This window comes from Plectropomus leopardus, chromosome 20, assembly GCF_026936395.1.
Source record: "Plectropomus leopardus strain MGB_pleo_1.0 chromosome 20, ASM2693639v1, whole genome shotgun sequence".
NCBI classification, from domain to species: Eukaryota; Metazoa; Chordata; class Actinopteri; order Perciformes; family Serranidae; genus Plectropomus; species Plectropomus leopardus.
The window spans coordinates 6,542,512-6,560,211 of NC_142195.1; the positions used below are offsets into that span (position 1 = coordinate 6,542,512).

At 40.0% G+C, this 17,700-nt stretch overlaps 1 protein-coding gene across 2 annotated transcripts; it reads left to right on the top strand.

The window, feature by feature from the left end:
* The first annotated feature begins 2,064 nt into the window (after positions 1-2,064).
* egfl7 (EGF-like-domain, multiple 7) lies at positions 2,065-17,308 on the top strand. Of its 2 annotated transcripts, none has more exons than XM_042508935.2 (9): positions 2,065-2,271; positions 6,717-6,954; positions 7,553-7,675; positions 9,180-9,292; positions 10,797-10,892; positions 11,961-12,146; positions 13,944-14,020; positions 15,262-15,424; positions 16,808-17,308. In XM_042508935.2, the coding sequence occupies exons 2-9, from the start codon at positions 6,875-6,877 to the stop codon at positions 16,825-16,827; spliced, it is 858 nt and encodes a 285-aa protein (XP_042364869.2). In that variant the 5' UTR covers positions 2,065-2,271; positions 6,717-6,874; the 3' UTR covers positions 16,828-17,308. The 2 variants fall into 2 exon arrangements, with proteins under 2 accessions (XP_042364869.2, XP_042364870.2); XM_042508936.2 differs by lacking the exon at positions 2,065-2,271 and adding an exon at positions 4,396-4,558.
* The last annotated feature ends 392 nt before the right edge of the window (positions 17,309-17,700 follow it).

Genomic DNA, 17,700 nt, shown 5'->3' on the forward strand with positions numbered 1-17,700 from the left:
CCGGGCACAACCCCAACCAGACAAACACCAAACCATTACAAGACTATGAAAAAAACAGGTCTCACAAGAGGTCATGTGACAGTTCAAATTAATTGTACACTAATACCAAGCTCTTGCACTTGCACAGAAGTGTCTTATGGAAAGGCGCGTCGGATCATAAACTACGATGAAAGATCTTAGCACACTTTGATGGACTGAAGACTAAATCATATGACAGAGGATTAGGGCCATGTTAAAGAAAAATAAAGTTAGATTTTGAGAAAAAAGTCATAGTATTACGAGAATAAAGTCGTAATTTTGAGAATAAACTTGTGATATTATGAGAATAAAGTCGTAATTTTATGAGAAAAGGGATGTTATATTACATTAAAACAGGTGACAGCACAGACAGCCTCCTTGGTAACAACTGTCCCTGGTACTAGGCCATGCCACACACAATTTATTCTCGTAAAATGATAACTTTATTTCGTAAAAACATGACTAAAGTGAGCAGGAGATTTTGGTCATTATTTTGGTTACACAGCAGGGGGCTTTCATCACTGCTAGTTCTCTGACGTCGGTTTGGTGTGTCAGGGCCTTTACATGTCACACTAGAGACCAACACTGTTGTGTTAAGTGTTAGTTCTGCGATGCTGGAATGCTACCTAAAATCACGCACTGGAGCAGCATGATGCCGCCCTTGATTGGCTCTGTGTAAAAATGTAAAGGTGGCATGAAGAAGGGAGTTTGTAAAGGCACTATGGTGCTATCGCTGTGTAAAATGTACTATAGACATCAGAGGTGCAGACATGAGTCACATGACTTGGACTTGAGTCAGACTTAAGTTACTAAATTGATTTCTTTGGTCTTGACTTGACAAAACAAAAAAAATCCAACAATTTGCGACTCAACTTGAACTTTAACAATTATTTCACTTTTACTTTTACATTAAGTCTTTTTGACTTGAAAATACTTGATGCCTTCCCTCTAAACCCATATATTAAAAGACATATTACTTAAAAGGTGCTATGATTCAATTTATTTCCCTTCATTTTCTGAATCAATTAATGTCAATGCTATTCACTCTCAGACCCACTTTGTTTGAGCATATCTAACACCATCCAGTCAAGTTGCGGGAGAAAACCATAAAGAACTACCGTTACATTGCTAATTGCCAGTGTGAAAAACATTATATCAAGGATAATTCAGTTCATGTATAAAATTATGCAGCAGTGAACAAAAAGAAAACTGCAGTATGCAAAAAACTCTGCAAAGAACATGAAAACATGCTAATGCTTAGCTAGCATTAGCCTAACAGCTAAAAATGTTTTTAAGACCCTTGTTTTAACAAATAATACACATTTTAAACAGATTTCATGAATTTTGCAAATTTAATATTGGCAATACATTTAATAAAGAGTGGTATATAAAAAAAACTTGTTTAGGACTTGAAACTCAAAGCTTAGGCCTCAAGTGTAAAGAATTGAGACAAAACAGTGACTTGGTCCCACACATTTGGACATTGCTGCAGTGTGGATGAGAGTGAAAAAATATATAGGCTGAAGATTTACCATTCCTCCCACTGAGCTACAATAGGAGCACACATGCAGAAGGGGGGAAAAGAAACTCTGTTATCGTGCTACAGTTTGGCTTTAACAAGCTGCAATTTAACAGATTTGATCTTCACCACTGTAAACATGAGCCTATATGAGCTCCCGCTGTGGCATCTGCTAAAATGTTTGAAATGCCAGCTAAGCTGTGTTATATTAAGCTAGGTGTAGGCTCAGTAACTGCAAACAACCCTCCAGTACTGAAGAGTCCTGTTTTCCTGTGTACTGCAAAGGCAGCAGAAGGCCATGAGGTGAGGAGGAGGCTGAAGGCCCCTTCAAGATGTCTGCACCACAATGGGGGACAGAAAAATGCTTCAAAATCAGATTCGCGAAGCGGTTTAAGCAGGATGGAGAGTGTTTGTGCAGGAGAGGGGTTTTATCAGCGGCAAACACTCACAGGAATTCCGGTTTGGGATTGTCCATCCAATTCCTGCGTTCCACAGGAAGCTCTGCATAAAAAGCAACTGAAAAACGCCCGCAGACATTTCATTTGTGGCCGCTCGACTCACGGGGAGCACCTCGAATTAACCGCAAGGGTTTTATTTGACAAACCACCAGCCCGAGCTTTAAAAGAAACTGGCAGCATGGCAGAGTCCTCTAATCCACCGGTCCGGCGGCTTGTGCCCATGGCCGCCGCTCAGCCTGCATGCGCACATGCACCTGATGACCCCTTACTGCGAGGGTAAGATTTTTTTTTTTTTTTAACAAATTTTCAATGGCTAAAGCTAATTAGGTCTTGTACAAATGTAAATTTTCTTCTTTTTTCCATTTTCATTTATATATCATTTTGTTTCTTAATAATGCTTACTTTTGGCCTGCTTAAACACAGAGAACATATTTAAAGAAGGAAATGAAGGCAAAGTTAACGTAAACATAGAATTATTAGGCCTATGGGCCCAAGAGCTGGATACCAAAATATGATAAATACGTAGCTACAGATGAGACTGGTACTGAGTGCTTAAGGGTTAAAGACAGCCTGCTCTCATTTAGAATAGAAATAATAATAAAAAAAAGAACTTCTCAGTTAAGTCTTTAGCAATAAATTAATTCCCAATATCTTCATTTAAAATATAATCTTTCCCAATGTGCAAATGTGCTTATTTTATTACATTTTTTTTAAACTAACACAAATGTACATCTCTTTATAATACATGTCTGTTGGTATTTCTTTTTTCATGTTCAGCTCATCTGAACGCTAACATTTGGTTAAATGCCATCAAATTTCATAAGAGTGACTGTCCTCTTCATACTGGATCACATGGACGTCATGAAGTAATAATTACAGCATGTATTGTACAGACTTTGTTTATGAGCATGTATTAATAATAGGCCTACATTTCAGTAATTCACACCCCCAATATTCAAATACTCAAAATGTCCCCGCAATATATTGATAATATATGTTTTTGAAATTGCTATGCTATGACAAGCATCTGTGCACCGCTGTGCAAATAAATCCATAGCAAATTAAATACTGATCATGAATTCACTAAACAAATGTCCATTATTATTACTATTTATTCTAGTTTTACAATGTACTGCAGTTCTGTATGTTGTTTGTGTAAATGGCATTGGCGTACCCCAGCCAAAGCCATTGCTTGACTGCTTTTGTATTAAAAATTGGAAACTCAAATGTAATACAAGTGTTATAAGGCTATATCACTGTCGACTATTATAGTTTTTGTGGCGGAAGTTGACCTATGTCATAAAAAAATTAAATTTAAATTGACAATGGAAAATAGGGTCTGTTCCCCCCAGTTATTTCTTAATGGAAATAATGACCATGTAGTATGTCTGGAGGATCAACTAAAAAAATCAGCTTTATGGAAATATTTATAATCCTATGGATAAAATGGAGATACAATACTCTACATTTACATCCAGCTGGATTAAAGTTTGTAATAAAAAAAGATCAAAAGAAATTAAAAGTTAAATTAATAGTATGTAAAGCTACATTTATCATATGTTTTAACAGATATGTCAAATATTTTTTGTGTATGTGTATGTGGGGCGGGACAGATTTTTTGTTTTGGCTTAGGAGAGGGCCAAATAACTTCAAATGGTTGTGTTTTGTATTTATTTTGCAGCCAATTTTTTGTTATTATACAAGTCTTCCAAATGTTTTCTTTATAATTCTCCAATATTATCCTATTCATCATAACAAGAAACTATAAAAACAGAAACTTTCAACAGTCTTTGAACGCTTTATGAAAACATATAACCAAATCTGTGCTTAAAATAGAGCTATTTCATCAAAACCACTTAATTCTATTAACAATGAATCCATTGTAATCTTCCATCTTTACCTTTTAACATTTAGACATCAAAGGGTTATTTTTTAATTTGTAGTGGGGGGAGTGTCATGCAGTTTCCTCATGTCATTCAGGAAGGCTCACGGAAAAATATTTATAGCTTTGGGGAGGGTCAGAAACAAACAAAAAAATGTAGTCACACCCCAACCACCCCCTCCTATGATAAATAAAGAACAGTCCCTAAATAAACATAAAATAACGTGTAAAAAAAAAAAAGAAAGAGTAATTGAATCAAATAATAAAATCAATATAGCTGCAAACAGAGATTCCTGTTATATTTAGTGAATGCAAAGAACACATTTTTTCTGAGTAATATAAAGTGATAGACTATGATAATCAATAAATCAATAAATAAATCCGTAGAGTGACGTCAGGCTCGGGTCCCCGCAGTGCAGGCAGTGTGAGCTCCGGGACACCCAGCTGGAGGAGTGGGAGGAGGTCCTACCATCACCCCCCATGCTCTCTGACAGTCTGAGCTCCAAGACAAACCTGACTAGTGGCGGAGTTTCATCACCGGACTTTTTAACTTCGCAGCGGATTATAACGGGACTAATTTCGCTCGAGCCGCCTGCGTTTCTCTATTTCCGGCAGTATAGGAGTGTTGTTTTTTTTTTTTTGTTTGGATTAATTTTAAGGAAGCTGATTGTTCATTGCACGGTTTGTGATTATTTTTTATATCCATGCATGCGCCCCCTTGTTATTGGCTTGTGATGGCTCGTGCGTGCTTGTCCAGCAGCAGCTCCCGCGCGCTGCTCGGTGTAGGGATGCGGTTCTCTGTGCGTTTATTTCCTAATATGTGGAGTCATCCGTTTAATGCGTGAGCGTGTAACTGTAACGTGCGTGTGTGTGAGACAGAGATGGTGCTGTGAGGGAAGGATGTTGCTCTGCATGCCTCTGCACAGGGCTAGAGGACAGCGCCCTCTCGTGGCGAATGTAGTAAAAGTGTCAATGCTGAACGTGTCATTTAACTAGTATTTACTACATTTCGAAAATAAAATACTTTCTTTAGAATAAATTTATGTTTTAATCTAAGTCTCGTTTCCATAATTGAGCTCACTACCACTTAATCTTAGGGACTGTTCTTAATTTACCAGAGGAGGGGTTGTGACTTCTTTTTATCTATTTATTTATTTATTCCTAAATCTTGGCCCTCCCATGAACTAGAAATATTTTGCTTGAGCTTCTCCGAGTGACTAGGAGAAAAGGCATGACCCTCGGTCCAAAATAAATTGGTTTGATTTCTTTCAAAAACATGGGAAGAAGGCAACAAGCAACTTTAGACATGGCCCATTACCTGAAAATTGCCTGAAAATGTGCTAAAATTACAAAGTAAAAAACTAAAACAATCAAGAAAATGACCTTAAAAAGTGCAGATAAATATATTTATTTGATAGTTTGTTTTTGTTTTTAAATAATTATAAATAAAGTTTTTATGGACATTCTTGTTTTTGATAATTTTCTAATAACCCTCCCTCTTTTTTATAACAATTTATTTATTAAAAGTTATTTAAAGGTTATTTATTTTATTTATATTTGCGGGACATTCATTCATTAATTTTTCCCAAACTAACCATAAGACACACAAGTAGAGGCTGCAGCAAACATCTCAGTGACTTGGAATAGCGACTATTACTAAATCTAAAAAACATATCCTTGTTGATCAAAAGTTAAAATTTAAAAACAAAGCGCAGAATTTAACCTAATGTTATAGAAATGTCATTGAATTGTTGTGAAATAATTAGATTTTCATGAGTTATCACTATTTCAAGCTTACATATGATTGCGTTTCTTGTTAGATGCACGTGATCTGTTCAAGGACTGTTGGAAATGTTCAAATCCTTTTATAATTTGTTTTCACTGCTATAAACGGCATAAAAAATGTTATTGATAAAAGAAAAAATGCTTTTCAAATCCACTTGCCAGCTTTGGGATTCTGAGGGTATTAAAAATAAATACGAAATATGATCATTTTAAGTTGTATGTCCTTTCACTAAGCCAAATTAAAAAACATAACCACCCCTTCCCCTCTCATACATAACAGTCCCTTAGCAGAGTGGTTTGTGTAGAAATGTTAGTAATGCATTTAATGAAACTCTAAAGGACACATTAATTCTAAATATAATAAGCTTCCACAACATCATAATGAAAAGTTATTATCCAATTAGATCATACCGCACCCAACTAGTAAAAACTTTTTGGATGAGCGTTCTGCCCTGCGGCGCCCCCCTCGTTGTCAATGTTATGATGCTTTATTGTCGCACATGTGCACGTGTCGTCTTCAAGAGTCGCCGCCGCTCTGATTTGTGAATGAACACAGGCTTTAGATATGTCTCTGGGCGTCAAGCCAGCGGGGGATCAGAGAAATATGCAAGCTGTTAACTGAGGCTTAGCATCGCCCCCCTCCGTTTTCCCCAGGATAACTGAAGAGGCTCCTGCAGGCCACGATCTCTGTAACCTGTGATCTCGCCCGGCTGGCTTTCATGCCCTGTTAGAGATTACCCGAGGGTTTAGTAGCTGGTGTGTTAAAAACGTGCCTGTGGGATAGCGCCGTCCAAGCTGTCTGTCGTGCACTTCTTTAATCCTGTACAGTATGTAATAATCCAAAAATGGTGTGAAGGGATAAGTGAAGGGAGTTCTTTGTCCGTTTGCCTTGTCAGAGTGCATGCAGGGACAGTTCAGAGAGAGTTCAACCTGCTCTGTTCACAACAACTCAGGACTGACAGTAATGCATACATGTGTGCTTTTGTGTTTTTATAGTAGCTCAGAAATAGTGCTGAATCTCCGTTTTTAGATCTCAAACTCTCTTTCTCTACAGGTAGCTGGAGTAGACGGAGGAAAACGTATACATTCAGCGTGAGGAGACCTTGGCTACAATCCACGACCCCCTCCCCCTCTTTCCCCTCCTCTCCTCTTCGACTGGCACAGAGAAGAGTGTGAGAGACCGAGCGAGAGAACGTGGGAAAGAGGAAGACGATGTACCAAACGCTGCTTCTGTCCTCCTCCCTCCTCATCCTTCACGTGATGGGCACGCCGCAGTTCTTCGCTCACCACGGGTAACAGCTCACTTAACGCTCTTCCTGTGTTTATTATGGCCTGTCATCTGCTCAGCGGGGTCCTCATAGCTACAGATCTCCACTTGAGCTGTCATTTCGACCTGTTTGTTTTAGCAACATTCTCAACAGCTGCGAATGTAAACAAATTATCAGAATGACATTTAAACATTTAGGAGTGCACTCTCTCAGGACCAAGGCTTCGCCCTTATGTCCAGCACAGGATGATGGGGGAGTCTGCAGGCTCATCTTGTCATTTTCAGTCAATTTGCTCAAAAAACAAACCAAAAGCCAAACGAAAGGTCAAGTGGAGCCAAAGAAGCCAAAGGTCAACTCTTAACTCTGACACATTCAGGAGTGACTACACGGGTCAGTCACAAGCAATTAGGCCGCACGCCAGCTTCTGGTGACAAACAGAAACGCTGAGGCTCCTAATGTGGAGTTCTTCAAGCTTTCTGATCAGATGGGAGCATTTTAGAGAATACATATCTCTGTGGAAATGATTTACAAACATCTCGTGTGAAATCAGCTCATCTCAGGAGCTCTTTGCAGCCCAAAGTCTGCAAGTATTAATGTTCAGTCTCATTTCCTTCTTTCACAGGAGGAGGGTGTGCGGGCAAGACCTCCGTCACAGCGTTTCCGTGGCAACAGAGTCATACGTTCAGCCGGTGCACAAGCCCTACATCACCCTGTGTCAGGGGCATCGCCTCTGCAGCACATACAAGTGAGACTCAGTCTGCCGACATAACACACTCCTCAACAAATGAACACAAAATCCGGCATGTCCAGCTTCAGTTGGGTTAACGCCGGCTGAACCACTCAGTCCAGGGTGTAGGGGAAAACGGGGTCGCTTGTCACATTCATTAGATCTCCCTCCCCAGAGGGCTATGTTTAAAAAATGCAGGTACTGAAATCTTCAGCATTTGGGTCAGGGGTCACATAGCAGACTAAGGAGGTCAGTTTCAGTTACTTTTACTTTCGAAAGGGTGAAACCCATTAACTGATAACTAACCAGTTGATTTTTAGGAAGAAAAAAAAAGATGTAAAATACAGGAGGCCTTTCCTTTCAGTCCGGCGATCCATTTTGAGCTTTAGCACTGCAATTCAAAGCACTATCTGTTTGAAGGTGCAGAAATTGTAATGTTTTTAAATGTAATAAATGCCTTAACCTTTATTTTATTTTTTATCTATCGATTTATCTATATATATATATATATATATATATATATATACATACATATATAATATAGATTTTTTTTTAAACCTGTGACCATTGAACATGATTCAGCATTTCCGGTAGCCTATGTTACTGTATCTACATTGTCTCTCTTGTGGAGGAAGTTTTTGAAGGGTTTAAATAAAAGTTAAAAAATGTGACAACTGACCCCGTTCTCCCCTACACAAGGACTCAGGCCATTGCAGTGTCAAAACAGCATTACAATTAAGCCATCACAAGATTTACTTTATTTAATAAAGGTTATAAACAATGCCTGACATGTTTAGGAAGGCAGAGGGTTAGAAGTGCAGTCATAAATAGATGTAGACTTTCTCCCACATGCACAAATGCATGTTTTACACAGAACTGGGTCATGGTGGCACATATTTGGGTGGAATCTAAATATCGAGTACTTTGTGTAACTACGGGAAATGAACAGCCTGCCCGCAGAGACCGCGGCCGTGTTTATTTTGGACTGCGTCTCCCTCCAAACTTGTGCGCTCTCGATCTCTCTCCAGCTCTGACGCTCTCTAGTCCCCCCTTACATTCCCTCTATCTTAATCTTTTTTTTTTTAACTCTTCACTCACTACCAAAATTCAGTTTGGATTTTTTTTTCCTCATTATGTAGGCAGACCTCAGTCACAGGTCTTCTAATCCCATGGTAATTCTCTTCACTTTTCTTAAATTGTTTGATTCTCTCTCTCAGGTTTTCAGCTTTCGCCTCAGTTTATCACCTCATATCTCACCTCAAACCTAACACACCAGAATCAACTGCTCTTCTCCTGCCCCTCACTCCTTCCTTTTCTCTATCTCCATCTCATCTCTGACACACTCTTGGAATCCAGTGGTCTGTGGTTTGGGCGTCCCACAAATTCCCATTCCCTCATCAGCGTTTTTTTGGTCTAACAAACAGAGTAAGACTAGACTGACTCAACCACACACATGACGGTGATGACAGTATAGCAAATAATCAGTAATCCCTAAATGTATGTGTCTGTTTTGTCTCTCCAGGACTGTGTACTCTGTGGCGTACCGTCAGGTGAGCAGAGCGGCGCCTCCTTTGCAGTTCTACTCAGAGTGCTGTCCGGGCTGGCGGAGGTTCCACTCTCACAACTGCAATCAAGGTAACCTGGAGGGACATGTGATGTGTTTAGCTGAGCTGTACCTGTTCTAGCTGCAGCTCTTCATATGTTCAAGGTTATTTTTTGGAAAAATGTATATTCACTTTTTTCAGAAAGTTAGAGGACTGATATCAATCTCATACCTGTACATTAAATATGAAGCTGCAGACAAGAGGGGTTAGCTTAGCTTAGCATTAAGACTGGAAGCAGGGGTAAACTACCAGCCTAGCTCTGTCTAAAGGTTAAATAAAGATGTTAATAAAGTGCAAAAGTGTTAAAATAAGACAGGTGGTGGTTCATTTCTTGGCTGGGTGCAACCGGTGAAAGAGAAATAGTCCAGTATACACTTCCCTATGAAACCACAACTTGCTGATTTCAACACTCTGTTTTTGTACATCTGAAAAAATGCAGATACTGTGTTAATTATCAAAATTCTGACACAATCAAACATACTTTTTCCTTCTCTCTCCAGTCTTTATGCTAGGCAGAGCTAGCCAGCTCCTGGCCTAATGACTCGGACTCGAATTGGATGACTTTAGACCCATCGTGACAAAATTGAAAAACAACATGCAACTTGAGATGGACTTTAACACCAATGACTCACAATTTCACTTCAGCTTTTGATTTGAAATTACTTGATACCTTACCCCAAGCCCAATGATTAAAAAGTATGTTATTAGATAAGGGCTAAAGTTTCAATATAAAACCATAAAGAAATAACATTATGTCACTGAGGGTCAGTTGGGAAAAAAATTAGACCAAAGCAAGTTTCACTCTCTCACAAAAACAGAATTGCAGTATGCAAAATGTGTGGCTTGTAAACTACAGACGGAGCAACTTTCAGCGAACTTGTTATGAGAAATAAATACAACATTCTAAAAGCGTTCATGATTTTTCAAATCAAATGTATCCATATTCTGTTGTTAAATTGCATTAAATATGGTTTACATTATGACTTGTTATGTACGGAAACTCAAAGTTTAGGTATTGTGACTTGAGTCTGGACTTGTCAGTCTTAACTTGGGACTTGAGACTTAGTTGTGACTTGCAAAACAATGACTTGCTCTTAGTTTCTGCCATTTTCTCACCTAACTCTTGGCAAATAGGTTAATGAGCATATTTTTCAAACTTAGCACCCAACCAAGAAATAGTAGCTATAACACATAACTCCATATTAAATTACATCCTGTTCTTTTTACAAATGATGTGTTGTACATATACTAAAATTAGTGTTGTATTAGAGAGTTTTGGGGCTCTGGTGGGCAGATTTGAAACAGCAAGGCTAGCTGTTTCCCCTGCCTCTGTGCTAAACTAAGCTAAGCTAACCTAAACTAAGCTAAGCTAAGCTAAGCTAACCTAAGCTAAGCTAAGCTAACAGTCTCCTGGCTGTAGCTTAGTATTTAACACAGACATGAGTGCTTTTGATTTTCTCATCTAGCTCTTGGCAAGAGAGCAAACACGTGCTGTTCCTCAAATGCTGACTCATTCCTTTAAATGTGACTTCCAGCTGTGTGTGGACAACCCTGTGTGAACGGAGGTACCTGCTTAAGACCAAACCAGTGTGCATGTCCACTAGGCTGGACAGGACACCAGTGCCAAACAGGTAAGTTGAAATACACACACATTTTAGTCCCTATGTCAACACTGATAAGTCCCAAGTCAAGTTCCAAGGCCCAGGCTTTTGGTTTCAAGTCACAAACAAGTCATAATGCACTCTTCACCACAATTTTAACAAGAGAAATCATGTTAGCTAAGCATTAGCTCGCTAACTACTGTATGCTAAAATTAGCCTTGACTTACCCTCTTTGTGCAGCTTCAGTTCAATTCAAAAGTGGTTGCATCTCCATTTGTCATTGACGTTTTGTGTTTGAGTTGTTGTATGGTAATGAAATTATCCTTGGTATAATTTTTCCACCTGGCGCTCATTAACATAATGTTAGTTATTCATGGCTCTCTTCTGCAATTTGATTGGACGCGTCGCCTCACTGGGAATACATAGTGTTGATGTTATCTGATACAGGAAATAAAGGGGAATTGATTTTGCAGCACACTTTTTGAATAATATGCTCTAAGGTCTTTGGACTTGGGGGAAGGTATCAAGTATATTCAACTCAAAAGGCTTCAGTCCAGGTGTAGTCTCGAGTCACTGGTGTCATGTGGCTCAAGTCTGATACAAGTCCAAGTCATGTTATTCAAGTCTGACTCAAATCCAAGTCACATAACTTAAATCAGACTTGAGTCAAAATCATGTGACTTGTGTCTGACTCAAATCTAATTCATGTGACTCGTGTCTTAGTCAAGTCCAAGTCATGTGACTCAAAACAGACTTGACTCCAAGTCATGTGATTCAAGTCTCACACAAGTCCAAGACATGTGACTCAAGTCTCATACAAGTACAAGACATGTTACTCGAGTCAAACTTGAATCCAAGTCATGTGACTCAGGTCAGACCCAAATCCAAGTCATGTGACTCAAGTATGACTTGAATTCAAGCCATGTGACTCAAATCAGACTAAAGTTTAAGTCATTTGACTTGAGTCTGACTCAAGTCCAAGACATTTAACTCAAGAATGACTCAAATCCAAGTGATGTGACTCGAGTCCATACCTGTGCTAGTCTCTGTGAGCATATTCACACACATATTAACCCATTTCTTTGTCTTTTTCGTCAGATGTGGACGAGTGTAGCGAGCAGCTGCCATGCGCCCAGGAGTGTGTGAACACCGCTGGCAGCTATCGATGTGCGTGCAGAGACGGCTTCAGGCTTGCCGGAGATGGCCGTTCCTGTCAAGGCCTTCCTCCTCCTCCGCCTCCCACCCAGACCAGCCAGGCAACAGTGGGTGGTCACACCGATGCGGGTAAATGATCAGTGTAGGAGGAGGAGGTGTGTGCGTGCTGCATGATTTTGTGTGTTTTCTTGCAGCAGCAAAGTGTCTGGAGCACTGAAGAAAAGACACATAGCCAGCTTCGCGGTCCATTATTACTTTTGGTACGCGCTATGCCACTCTCAACTCGTACCGTGAGTAATAATGCACTGCGACTGGTGCCGACTCCAGACAGATGTCCTGCGGTCTGGCCCCCGTGTGGTGAGACTGGGACCAGTTTGATTATGACTCAGTTGACTCCTATGCAACAAAAACAAACATCTGACTCCAATAGAGCTCCCATGCTGATACAGACAAAAATCCTGCAATGTTTAATCTTACCGTGAAAAAGTCTATTTTCATTTGTATGTGCTTCCTGTGTCTTAGCAACAAAATAATATACCCCCCACACATGTCTACAAATGTAGTAGTTGACCCCGGGACATTCCTTTTAATTCCTGTTCTGTGTCAGCGTTATTGCTGTTTTGGGAATCTATGCAACATGAAACCTTGAAGAAGACATACCTTTCCCTGATTTCTCCCAAATCTATCCACCTTTTGGGATTTCTGTGAGTCGCCAAACTGTAAATCTAAAGGGGAAACTGTCTCATGTGCTCGTCAGGAAATGAACACTCTGTCATGTAAACGTGAGCGTGCCAGATTTCCTCGGGCTCCGCTCCAAACTGCCTCCTCTTTATCAGTGTTTCTGTTGTGAAGAAAATCACACAAAATGGAACTCCTCAGTTAAAATGAGAGCGTTCACTCCCACGACTCGCGTCCGGCAAGTGTTGCTGAGTTGGCGAAAAGACACATGAAGAAAGAGGGGGGGGATGAAAAGCCAAAAAATATGACAGATCTTTCTACTCTATGAAAGCGATGGATGAGTTATTTGTGGCTCAGTTTCATTGCGAAAAAAAAGCAAGGCCAGCAGAGACTTGAGGCTGCATTCCGTTATCTTTTCTCATGCACGCGTCAGTGGCGTGTTGATGGAGATCACAAACGTAAACACGGGTTTAGACCATCGCTCTGACTCTGCCAACAAGCTGCCGTGGAGGAGTGTTGGACTACGTTTGAATTTCTCCACCCCCTCCTCCGTCTCCCTTTTTCTCTTAGCCAACACTTGTAGTCTCATTCCAGCTCCATCAACCCTGTCTGCTGGGGGTCATCGCCACCTCCCCCCTTCTCCTCCTCCTCCTCCTCCTCCTCATACTGTTTCTGAACCCATTCTCGTCTTAATAATGGACCACATCTGGGAGACATTGCTCTAACTCTGTCTGCCAAAGCACAGCCAGAAAGCAGGGGGTCCCTAATTTTGCATCCCGATCTGGGTCCCGCCTGCTCCTGAGACGTTCCCCTCGAGTGGAGTTGTGCAGACACTTCCCCGTAACCGATGCGTGTTCACAGGAGGGATGAATGAGCGCTCGGTCTATTTCTGGTGACCTCTCTATCGGCTTTTTTCGCCAGTTCCCATATTCGTGATCCCCCCCCGTGCCCTAAATTCCCCCGGCCTCCCTGCAGCTCTGCGGCCCTTTCCCCGGTTTGTAGTTCACAGACTTTGCAGTGGCCATGAATCATCCAAAGAGAGGGATTGATGAGGGGCAGGATGCTCGAAGGAATCTTCTGAGATATAAACTTTAGATCTGAGAGAGAGGGTTAAACACACTCCGTCTTCGCCTTTGATCCGTGCCCTGACCCTTCCCTCCCCTGCCCCTCCTCGCTTAGTTTCCAGTTCCACAAATTTAAACCCGCCGTCCTCTGATGTGTGTCTCTGTATGTGTATGGTTTCTACAGGTGGAGGGTTCAGCCAGACGGAGAATGTGACGGAGGAGGTGCAGAGCCTGAGGAACAGAGTGGAGCTCCTGGAAAAGGTGTGCAAGAAAACACATGAACACTTCACTTACAAAATGTTACTCACACTGACAAATACCAACCTAGATGAGATTTAAAAAGACCACAAAGAGATCCAAAATAACTACAGAAGCAACACAAACCAACCAAAAAAGACATCAAATTACTTCAAAGAGACTCAAAATTACCCCAATAAGACATAAGGTTATCTCAAAGAGGCCCAAATGACTACATTACAACCACAAGGAGGGATAAAGTGACCACAAAGAGGCACAAACAACTAAAGTAGACATACAGTTACCCCAAAGAAACACAAAATAACCCCAAGGAGACACAAGATGACAAAAGTGAAAAAAAAGGACCAAAAAAGACTTAAAATTTCACAAAACACCCACAAGAAGACAGAGAAGTTAGCTTTAAAGAGACCAGGACAACTAAAAAAGCCACAAAATGACCTTACAGAGACCCAAAACAAACTTAGAGACACAAAAAAGACCACAAAGAGATGCAAATGAGCCGCAAAGAGACATTAAATAACTAAAAAAATGGGCAAAATAACAAAAAACGACTAAAACAGACATAAAGTTACTTTAAGGAGACACAAAACGATGGCAAAAACCTTCAAAACAACCAGAGGGAGACACAAGATGACCACCAGGAGACACAAAATGACCAATTCCAAAGACATAAATAACTACACACACAGGCAAAACAACCACAACCAAAGAGACACAAATGACCTCAAAGAGAAACAAAATTACCTCAATAAGAGTCAAAATGACAACAAAGAGATGCAAAACCACCACAAAGTCTGTGTGTTTTGCTCCTTTGTAGGAGAGGTGGTGGGGCACTTTGCACATTTGTGCCCAGGGGCCTATTGTCTCACAATCTGGCCATGGTGAACACATGTTCAAACACAAATAAAAGCCACCTGCTCTGATACCTCCCAGCCTCACTCACCAGGAACACTTCTGGTCCTCGTATGATATAAAATCTTAGTTGCTATTTAATCCCCAAACAAAAGATTGTTTGAGATGCCAGACCTACACAATAGCTTTTCAGATGTTTTATTGGTTTTATTAGAGACCTGCCTCTGTTTAGTGGAACCAGCAGAAGTGCAGATTAGCTATTGAAGTATAATTATGCTGTGGGTCACATTGTTTTTTTTGGTTTTTTTTTGTTTATGAGGTAAGTAATGGTCTTTTTTCAGAGCAATTTTCTCTTTCGCCTCATGTTTCCTCCTCTCTCTCACTGTGTGCAGAAGCTACAGTTGGTGTTGGCCCCCTTCAGCAGCTTCTTCCCGCTGTCGCTGGACGAGGGCTGGTCAGACAAAACCACCTTACTGTCCCACTCCTTCCAGCAACTGGACCGCATCGACTCCCTCAGCGAGCAGATCGGCTTTCTGGAGGAGCGCATCGGCACATGTGAGTGACCACAGGCTGACCGTAGATTGTTCAGAGTTTTGAGCAGTAGAGGAGGGAAAAAATCCAACATTTGGTTAAACTCCACCAGGTCTGTGTGTCCCAGGAAAGCAGGAACAGTTTTCAAACTCAAACAAAAAGATGAAACCCAAATGTAACATTTTTTATAATGTAATAAAGTAAAATGTATTAATAAAAATCCAATAACATAATAAAATCTTGTGCCTGTAATGTAATAATCGTTTTGGCTGAGTGAGTTCAGTGATACAATCAAAGCAGAGCAAACTGTAAGTGAAATTTGCTCTTGAATTGTAACCTGATTAAGGTCTAAATGATTGCATAATGAGACCGAGAGTCAGTTAGTGGCTCTGTAAATGCTAATGTAGACATGCATCACAAATGTCAACCTCATGGTGGCGCTAGATGAAATGTCAGGGGATCACCAAAATCAGCAGCGTTCATCATCAGGGAACCATGAATGTCTGCACAAAATTTTAAGGCAATCCATCCTACATATCTAAAAAAAAAAGCAATAAATTATTATTTTATCATTTTCTTTAAGGGAAGACACTATAGATAAATAGGGTCAAAAATGAAACCTCTGCAGTTGATTGCTAATTTGCGAATATTTCCACAAGAAAAATCTGAACATTGGATAAAGCCAGGTCCAAATCCAAATGTCTCATTTTTTAAAAATTATCAGTGAAAGGTTTATACAGAGGGCATTTTGGACATCTCTTTTTTTCACTCTGTGAATCAGAAAATAATGACAACAGCTGAAAAAAAAATCACCATGTTTTTAGGAATAAAATGTTATATGAGTCAGGGTATGAATGGAACTGAATTGGAGATTTCTGGCTTAGAAGTTGTTGGGAAAAAAAAAAAAATGTATTCATTGGCCTTTAAAAATATATATTGTAAAATTCACACACAGCAGAGACAAAAGAAGCCATCGCAATGAAAACTTCCCCAGTTGACAATTATTTTTGTATTACAAGTTTTTCACAAAGGCACATAGAACAACATTTTTCTGATGGAATATCACTATTTGAAACTCAGAATTGGTTATGAATTTTTCTGATGGAAGCACTCATCCCACACGTGTTGTGTGTGTTGAAGGACTTTTTACAGTTTCTGGCTATGATTAGTGGTGTAATTTGGCAATTTTTAAAGAAAACATTCCTTTCAAACTTGCATGGAAGGCATGTTTTCTTTAGAAATTTGGGGTAAAATAAATACAAAATACTGCCACGCAAAGTTGTATGTCCCTCCAAACTGAAAAGTCCCACCCTAGTGCTTAAAAATGCCTCCTTCTTTTTGCATCACCCTTACCTCTCTCATAAATAATGAACAGTCCCTAACTCTTTCCGCTCTTCTCCCCTGTAGGTTCATGCCAGGAGAATTAGCAACCAAACACGAGCCACAGCATTTCCAAACATCTCCCATGAAGTTAAAACACAACCACGTCAGAGATCGTACGCACCAACGTGGCTGCTATGTGAAAGAAAGGGCGACGGCAGAAAGCAGAAACGGCCTCAGTGACGCAATCATGGCACAAATCATCACATATGATTTTCACTTTTCCCCACAGCTTCATTTCCTTCTCCTGTTGAATCGCTGTCAGATATGTTGTTTTTTCTAACAGTACCTGTCGCTCTCAGCATGACATCATCCCTGGAACATCTGAATGACCCCCCCCTGAGGGTCAAAGGTCAAATTGGCCACTTTGTTTCTGTGTTTGTTTTGCATTAGTGCAGCTGTGTCCTCTGTCCCCGTGGCAGACAATGGACATCTGTATTTATCTATTTAAATTATGATTACATGTTAGTTATGTAGACATTTTTACTTAGTTTTGTAACATTTTGTAATAAAAAATCTTAATCAAAACATCATGTGTGCTCACTGATATGGAAGGATTACTGAATAATGTTAGTGAACACAAACTCCTGCATACACTGCTGATACAAGATCGGAACATCTCCTCAGTAAGCTAACACAACACTGACACCACGGTGACCTCTCATATATACAGTATGTGCTGTAGTCATGACGAAGAAAGTATTCAAATCCTTCAACTTTAAAGCTGCATTAAATAAATAACTCATAACAAGATAAAGACCTGCATTTAAAGTTTTACTCAAGTTGAAGTAAATAAGTACAAGCAAAATGGTATTTAACCCTTTCAAATCTGAGCAAATTGGAATGCTGTCTTTCAAAAACATGAAGGCAAATGGCAACGAAAGACGAAACGACCCAAAAATTAGCAAAAAGTTAGTGAA

Bases quoted from the DNA above. Each gene is read 5' to 3' on its own strand.
- egfl7 (XM_042508935.2), top strand. From the start codon at position 6,875: ATGTACCAAACGCTGCTTCTGTCCTCCTCCCTCCTCATCCTTCACGTG. The intron at 10,893-11,960 runs GTAAGTTGAAAT...CTTTTTCGTCAG, and splicing joins AGGACACCAGTGCCAAACAG to ATGTGGACGAGTGTAGCGAG. The intron at 14,021-15,261 runs GTGTGCAAGAAA...CACTGTGTGCAG, and splicing joins GAGTGGAGCTCCTGGAAAAG to AAGCTACAGTTGGTGTTGGC.